General features: G+C 36.2%; 1 protein-coding gene across 1 annotated transcript in view; it reads left to right on the forward strand.

The window, feature by feature from the left end:
• The window catches only part of LOC111818563 (guanine nucleotide-binding protein G(q) subunit alpha), a 329132-nt gene that overhangs the window by 112438 nt on the left and 207441 nt on the right, over window positions 1-9253 (forward strand). The window contains exon 2 of the mRNA XM_023722989.1: window positions 2836-3020. Coding sequence (XP_023578757.1) covers window positions 2836-3020 — 185 coding nt within the window. The remainder of the gene's footprint in view (window positions 1-2835; window positions 3021-9253) is intronic.

A 9253-nucleotide genomic window follows, 5' to 3' on the forward strand; every position in this document is an offset into this window, starting at 1 on the left:
TGCACTTTGTAAATCAGAGAATTATTTGTAAATAAGTTTATAGACAAAAGGACACAAGAGGAAAAAATGGAACCATGTAGTGCTGTCCCTTGTCTTAATAATCTTTCCCTGCTTTTTTTTTTTTTTGGTGTTAATACTACTCCGTTTCAGCAGGAAACATAAGGCACATTCCTACTGAATGACTGAGGAAAGTTTTATGATGGTACTGTGTACAAAGGTATGCATAGCTAAGGGATGGCAAAAGCAGGCAAAGGGAGAGAGCAGTTGTTGGAACTCAGAGAGGGTAACCATGTAGAGGGGCCCCCAGGTGGAGCTGTGGCCTGTTGAAGGATTGTAGACACCTGTGATGCCCTGCAAGAAGGAAGCTGAGAATAAATGCCCTCCCTCTTTCTTCTGCTTTTTGGCCACAGAGGACAGAAAGCTGTTGATGAAACTCATACCCAATCAAGATGAGAAGGTAAAGATCCCTGGGTGTGTTTTTGGCACCAGGAAAATATTTTCCTTTAGAGTTGGTTTTTATATTATTGTTTCCTTCCTCTTAATTTCTCTCCATTCGTTCATTAGTCCTGTATTCTGCTCCCATGTAGCGCCTGCATTCTTGAGATGCCAGGCATGTGGACCGCATAAAGGGGCTTACTGAGTAGAGATGAAGAATTGCCAAGCATGGATGTGTGAATCAATGCAGCGTACCTCATTTGCTACTTTGTCATGCATACATGTTAAAAAACAAACAGATAAACAACTTAGATGTCCAGGAGAAGCAGGTCCCACTGCCTGGTTTCTTTGCAGATCATTAACCTACCAAATTAAGATCTTTTCTGTTTTTGTTATAGAAAGAACTGGCAGATTCTGATTTGATGATGATATCTGCTGTTAGACCCTCACATCAGTATCTTTGGCTGAGTCTTTGGCTGTGAGATTGTGATAATAAAGATGCCATCCGAATTTTTTTCTTACATACTTTTAATTGCTTAAGAAAATAAAGGTATTAGTTTGTATGTATTATTGATTGTTAATAAATCACTTATAGCTTTATTTCTACTGGAGATGCTATTTTTCAGGTATTTTATGTTTCTCTAGTATTGGAGTTGGAATTATGCTATAGTCATTATTATGCTATAGTCATTCTGCAATTGCAAGTAGAAACACCAAAACAACACCCAGGATTTGGCAGTATATTTATTGTACATCAATGGGTACTGATCGGGATCATTCCCCAAATGTCAGGCCCTAATCTGTAGTGGACTCGGGCTTACATGGGATAAGCAATCAGGAAGTACAGAGGCAGAATGGCTTGTCAATTAGGGATTGGTTTATACAGTGTGTATCATAGTAACCAGCTGTGCATCACAGTGACCAGCCATTTCTAAGAGACAAAAGTACGAAACAGAGAGACAGAGACAAAGACAGAGACAGACAGAAGCAACAGGAACTGCCACTGGGCAGCTGAAGTATAGTAGCTGGGAGGAGGAACATTTTCTGCTGCAGTTCCACTACAGTGGGCTGATAGCATTCATATTGTAGTGTTTTATGTTCGAAGGGATTCCAGATCACCTTGTTGAAAGTTACAAGAATCACATGTCTCAGGATTGCTGGAGGTAGAATCGTGTTTCATTATTGCCACCTAAGGAGTTAGTGTTTTCTAAAAAACTTCTTCAGTTATCTGTAGTTATTTAAGAATTCTTCTGTGAAAATTAATACTTACTTGAATTTTTGTGATTGTTCATAGAAATAGTAATAAAATTTACCTACCAGAAAAACAAAATTTGAGATTAGGACAGATATTTTGTTAGTATTTTAGCTTTTAACTTCCTTTTATTCCCCCTTTCTTTCCTTTTCTTAATCCCATCCTCTTGAGAAGAAAGGGTATTAAGGACCAGGTACTCCAGTTTTATTTTGTTGTTTATGTTTAATATCCAGATTGTCATTTTTTTCTTCACATTATTGAGAGAAGGCAGTGATATTTACAGTCTTGGAATTGTCAAGGAAATTTGAAGCAAATGAGAAAGGACATATTTTATGTATGTATTTATTTATTTTTCTGCATTTAGGACAGGGTCTACAGGATCTCACTATATAGATTGAACTCAGTGATTCTCCTGTTTTCAGCCTCCCAAGTGCTGCTATTACAGGCATGCGCCGCCACGCCCAGTCTCAGTGACTGTCTGAGGGCGGCCTGGGGTGGGGTCAACACAGCACACTGGGGATGGAACCCTGGCCGCTGGGCTCTCATAAATACAGGAGGGTACTTGCATAGAGAATGACTCTTGTTCATATCTTACCAGGGTAATGTATTTTCCTTATAATATCATTCCAGAATTAGAGAACATTATAGAAAATTTGAGATCTTTTCCTCTTATCTCATTGAATAACATTTGTGTAAGTGTACTGTAATTTCCAGAACCATATCCTGATTAAACTCAGTGTCCTGGGTGCAATTCATATATCCTCTGAGGAACAGTTTTGTCATATTTTTATTATGTTCAAAAAATGCTGTTATCATTGTTTCTTATATGTGTTTAAAAATCCCTATCAAAATTCCATGTTGAGTGGCTTCCAGAGGTGGCAGGGTTTTGTTTTGGGGAGTGTGTGTGTGTGTGGGTGTGGGTGTGGGTGTGTGTGTATGGTCTTTTTAATTTTTGAACTCATTTGCCTTTGAAATGGGCTCTAGGCTAATTTTGCTAAACATATACCGTGGGGGAGCATTTGCACTCGTAGTGATTCTCCTCCTTGGGGGCTTTTGGGAGCATCACATCCAAGCCACTGTGGCTAGTGGTGCTGTAGTCTAATGTGAAGAAGTTGTAGTTTAATGTGCTGCTATTATTTGTATTTCAGGAACAGGAGAGAGTGGCAAGAGTACATTTATCAAGCAGATGAGAATCATCCATGGGTCAGGATATTCTGATGAAGACAAAAGAGGCTTCACTAAACTGGTGTATCAGAACATCTTCACGGCCATGCAGGCCATGATCAGAGCTATGGACACGCTCAAGATCCCATACAAGTATGAGCACAATAAGGTAGGTGGAACTCCTCATTGCAGCAGCTGGGCAAAGCTCTCAGCAGTGATGCAGCAGTATGAGTAGTCTGTTATTATGTCTACAGTGTACTTTGTTTTTGAAATGTACATTTCTCATTTTATTTTGAGACTGTTAATGGGCATTTCAGTGTTTATAAATGTCTCTTTCTTAAATCTTAAGAAATTGGAAATTGTATTATAGTGGTAGTGAAAGACATTTTGATATTTGACAATAAATCCATAAAGGCTTAGACTTTGTGGGGAGCCTATTATATTAAAATGTTTCTGAATATCATAACAATTAGCCGGAGTGAAGGAATTCAAAGATACAGTGGCTTCAACCTCCTACTGTTTGCGCTTCATTGAAAAAAAAACCAAAGAAACTAGCTTAAGATCATTCTGTCTGGTTGAATTTTTAATTTTATAACTGCCTTTTAGTAATGCTACAGGCTTTATTTTATTTCAAAATAAGTCCATCTGTCAACTTCAAATAACCTTTTCAATACATTCCCTTGTAATGCAAACTTACAAACATCTTTTAAGACAGGATGAGGGAAAAAGAAAATTTCAGCTTTTTAGAATTCAAAACATTCTTCTAATATCTAACATTATCTCATAGTTGAAATAGAAAATTCCTCCTAGGTAAAAGCAGATGTTATAATTGATATTTAAAGTACTGCAAAGTTAACAAACAATACTGTATTGATATATTTGAGGATAGCTTTGCATTAGCGTTTATGCTCTACTTGATCTGCAGAAGGCTTGCAGTCAGGGACTGGAGCTACACCTGGCCTGAGAGTATATCCGAGCCTGCCTGTGTGAGAAAGCGAACTCTAGTATGCATGGAAATGTCTTTATAGTCCATTTTCTGTCCTAATCAGTAACTCCCCTCTCTTTTCATGTATATTTTTCGTAGTCTTTTACTCCTGAGAGTTTATACCTACTGATGTTATAGTAAGCTGATTTTTAGTAAGCCTCACTGCATTTATATCTATACAGTAATTCAGAATCCTGAGTAAGAATTTTCATTCTCTCAGTACTGTTGAGAAATCCACTGTGAGGCCTATTTCCATTTGTCACCATCAGTAAATAGCAAGAAACTGGTGAACCAACTGTGACTTAGAAACTGAAAAATTAGTTCACAAAAATGAATCCAGACATAAGATAGGGCAATTCCATGTACCTTCATCTCTGTTATTAGCAGAAGGTTTCTTAATATATCAAATTATCTTTCTTGTTTTGGATAGGTCTTTCAAATTAACTGTAAGTTTTTTAATTTAATTGTTCCAATCACATTTGATAGAGCCTTGATAGGGCCAACACCAGTTCAGTGTGTCCACCCAAGATCTTAGAGCAGTGTAGTTTCATTTTACTTAGGTCCCTCGCAACACCCAGAGGACATGCCAAAAAGTCACAAGCCCATCATTTCCATAATGTACCCTTCAAAAACCCACTGAATTGTACTATAAAAGTGCCTCAGCCTGTGAGAGACCTCTTCTCTGTTCTGATTCAAGAGAGGCCCCTTGGGTTTATCAGTGAACCTGCTTGAACTATTGCGCTCGCTTTCCTTCTCACCTGTTCAACACTTGTTTTCCAGTGGCAGTTTATCTCCACAAGTAATAGAGAGGCCTCTGCAACTACTTCTGCCTACTTTCACATCTCAAAGTAAAAAGACCAGGGCAGGTTTGTGAGCTCAGGAACCTGACACCTGCACCAGAGAAAACTGCATGGGTGTATCTATGCACTCTAAATCGTAAATAATTGCATTTTATTTTTTTCCCTATGCCAAGAAATCCAGATGTAATAATTTTCTGAGATGGGTGACTTGCTTGTCTCCTTATAATTGTGAGAATATATTATTTGAGGGTGTTGTTTATTTTATCAGTGACTTTTCCAGTCAATGGTTAGTTGATAACATGATGACCTGGTGAATTCTGACTGAGTCCATCTGTGCTGTGTATCTTGTTTTATGCAAATACATGTGAATGCTTGTCAGTTTACATGTTATAATTTATTTTATTGATTTATTGATTTATTTTTACATGTTATAATTTAGTACAATCTAAAGTTTTCTTAGAAGCTCCAGCTCAAGATCTTGCTCTGACTTTAGATTTTATATGAAAATCATTTATTAGACCATCATGTAGATGGAAAAGATAGGGTGAGATTTATGATATATAGAATGTTTCACACTGTTATTTGAGGTCTTTATGTCAGTACTGGGCAGTTATAAATTGACAGTATAAAAGTTACACTAATATGCATTATTTTCAGCTATCACAATTATCCTATGAAATCTTCTTATGTCTTCTGGACACTTAACAGCCTGCCTAATATTGTGAGGTCAGTGTGTCCCAATATTAGAATTTCTTATATTTAACCTCCTTTAATTCACAGTGTACTTTTGCATTTGTTCTATTTTTGGTACATCATATACATAGTCTAAAGCATCACTGTTTGTTTGCTTCCTTCACTCCTATCCCACCCTCTGTCTACTCCTTGCCTTTTTAAGGCATGTGAAGGAAATAATATCTTCTTCATTCTGTTCAAGTCAGCTTCTACTTTCTGTAAGAGTTTTTCTGTTTCACCATACATACTGCTAAGGAATCACACTCTATTTTAGTATAACCTCTAGCAGAGTGTTTATATGTAATAGTCTGACTTGTATTAATTAGAGTTATTTGGGTATTGATCTTATTTTCATGACCAGATTTTAAGCTCTTCGAAAGTAAATATCATGTTAATTTGATCTTGGTATACTTCATTTTCCCCTGGTATTGTGTCTTGTACATAGTACATGCTCAAGAAATGAGTGTTCTATGAATAGCACAAAATTTGTATGCTTAAATAGCTGAAATTCATCTCTTCTCCTGAAGTTAATGAAATGATTCTTCAAATCAGTAAATAACTTAAAGTCTTTTACCATGTGTAAGGCAATAAATGGTGCACATTGTCAATGATGTAGAAATTTAATGAGGATTGGGCAGAAATTTACAATCTAGAAAAGGGGAAGGACATACTAGAGGGAATAGATGGCTATTAAAAAGAGACATTGTACATACAGTAGTGAAATGGGCCAGAGTAGTTGGAGTACAATCCTTATATAGGAACATTGGAAAATGCTTCATTAGTGCCCTTGTGAAAAGTTTTGAATCCAGGCTAATTTGGAATCTTATTTTCTTGGGTTCATGATCTTTAATGATAACATTTTATATTTTGGCGTTTTTATAGCAATTTCTAAGTAAAGCTGTATTTTCTATATTTTATAAATTATATAAAAACTCATTGGATATGCTGTGAGTTTGATTAGCAGTTATTTGGAAGCAGCACATTCTGATTTATATTATGGTCCGATATTAACAATACAATTAAGTATAAGCAACCATGTTGGTTTTGGAAAAAAAGATCTCTGCACCTACAGTCATGTTGGCCATAGTCTGTAGGTGGTAGCATAAGCAAACACATGCCTTTTTATTATTGCCCAGGACATCTTTGAACTTGCTTTGAGCTCATTAACTTTATAAAAATTGTATGGCCTGTTTGATACTGGAATATTGTTTATAGTTTTTTTTTGTGAAATTGAGTCTAACTCTGTAAATGCCATACCAAAATATTGAAATATATTTTAATTCTACTTATGTGGCATGATTGAAGAATATGCTTAAATTTTAATTTTCTGTTTTAAACTTGCATTACAGCAAAAGACTTTGCAATTATTTTCCCCTTGCCTCAGACATTTTATCCCAGTGTTCTTGCAATTTTCTGCATCAATTCTGGAAGTCATCTTTCCTGAGTGGCTTTAGTTTTATACTAGTGGCTGCTTCGGTGTTCTAAATCAATTCAAAATGTTTACCTTCTCTAATCGTTTTGACCTTGGAAATAACCAAAAGCCACATAATGTGAGGACCAGTGAATAAGGGGTACAAAGATGTATAATGTTGTCATGAGCCCACTTTTCCATTGAGTGGCACTCAGCCCCAGCATTCACTGTATTTTTGATCATATTGTATAAAGACAGGAAAAAGGACTTACATGCCTTTTTGTAAACCTTATCCTGTTTTAAGGGTTGCATACACAGGAAGGAGCATATAAAAATTGTAATAAATTGCAGATTTTTACCAAGATCAAGATTCTTTATTTATCTATTGTCTTGTTCTTGGACTTTGCTAAGCAAGCAATGTTTGTAGGAGATCTACTAGGACTCAGTTCAAGTGAAAAGACACGTTTAGCAACTTCTGAATATAGTATCTTGTATGCTAGGGTTTGTTTATATCTAAATATTTTTGCCTCTTTTCTCAATATAATCCTTCATAGCTAATGATAAAGGAATTGTTTGCCATTTGATTAAATGCAGAGATACATGAAAGGCTGTACTTGGGGCACAGCATTTAACTGTGAGATTAGTCCATCATGTCTTACATTCTAAAAGGATGAGCTTCCATTTCTGTTATTTTGTAATTTTTTTCTATGCAGACATACTTTTCTGATTATTCTTTGCTTTGGTACTAAATTTAGCCCATAAAAAAGGAAGAGATATAACATCTCTGTGTTTCAGTGAAGGACCTTTCTCTAATTACAGCTCAAGAAAGTAGATCATAAGGTTTTGAACCTGTGATTTTTATGTGTGTATTGTCTTTTCTTGACAGTCAGTGTTCTTCCTACATTCATACACGTGTGCTTTATTTTCTTACAGTCATGCAGCAAATTGCCTTACTTAAGCAGTCTCGTTGTATAACCCCCTACTGTTCCTCTATGCTGCCCTCCCCCTGCTAGGAACATTGTAGGAGTTTTTGTTCATTGAGCTTAGTCCAGAGAGTGGATCCTGGCAACCCTTTTTAGTTGGCATATTGTTTCTCTGGACTGTGAAATCTGGATATTCTTACTGCAGTATAAAAGGATTAGTAGCTCCCCGCTTCCCAGAGTATTGGGTGCAGTGCTCCTTCCTGCACTGAGCTTACCAGAGTTGTCAAGGAGCGTTCATTATTGGCTAACATTGGACAATTTCACCTTATTTATTTATTTATTTATTTTTTATTGTTGAGGACCACTAATCTGAAAATTTGAAATGCTCAAAAATCTGGAACTTGTTGAGCATAAAATGATATTATAAGCTGAAAGGTCTACACTATGAGGCTTGGTTTCATGAAAGAATTATTAAGATATTGTATAAAATTACCTTTAACTGTTTGCATATAGTTATATGAAACAGAAAGAAATGCTGTATTTAGTTTTGGGCCCTGAGATGTTGTATCATCTATATACAAATATATCAAACTTCAGAAAAATAATCTGAAATATGAAACATGGGCAAGAAGTTTCACATAAAGGAAGTTTAACCTGTACTTTATACCTCAGTCCTGGAAGTTCTAATGATGTAGGCTACAGCAGTAACTGCATTGCACCTACCTGTAACTAACTGGCTAAGGGCTTTGAGGTATGACATTTGTGGTTCGCTTTCTTCTGGGGTATATGGTGCTGAGAGGATGAGGACTACAGTGCCTTTTGACTTCCCTGAACATTTGACTTTTTTGAGACAGGGTCCCACTATGTAGTTTAGACTGGCCTTGAACTTGAGGCAGTCCTCCTGGCTCTGTCTCCCAAATGTTTGTTTTACAAGTGTGCACCACTATGCCCATTCTCCTTGAGCAAATTTTAAGGATGGACTTTTCATGGGAAAGTACATAGCTAAACACATAGCTGCATGTGGAGGCATGGAGTCCTTGAAATTCCAGGACTTGAGAGACTGAGGTGGGAGGATCACCAAGAATTTGAGGCCGGACTGGGGTTACATAGTCACTTCAAGCCCATCCTGAGCCACTAGTAAGACCTTGTCTAAAAAATGAAACCAGAAAAGACAAGACAGCTCTGCAAAACTCAAACCTAAATACAAAAGATTTCTGTTGTGGGACTGTCCTGCTTCAAGGTTGTATATGGTTAGATTTCTGGACTTATATGTAAACATAAGAATTATTTAATTCTTTATGCCTATTTTTAAAATATATTTTAATTTTTAAATGTTTTTTTTATCATAGTCTATAGGGACTTAAAGTTCAGTATATTAATACTTGATGAAAAATACCCGTTCCATATTATGCCTAAGATGTTTGATATTCAGACAGATAGTGAGCTTAAGCTTAACAGCCTATGTTGTATGGTAATAACAATAAGCTTCTTTTCTGGAGAGTTAATTACCTAAGTTTATAGACCAAAATTAGAGAAAAAGGAGGGTGCAAA

Source organism: Octodon degus, unplaced genomic scaffold (genome assembly GCF_000260255.1).
Source record: "Octodon degus isolate 3935 unplaced genomic scaffold, OctDeg1.0 scaffold00095, whole genome shotgun sequence".
NCBI classification, from domain to species: domain Eukaryota; kingdom Metazoa; phylum Chordata; class Mammalia; order Rodentia; family Octodontidae; genus Octodon; species Octodon degus.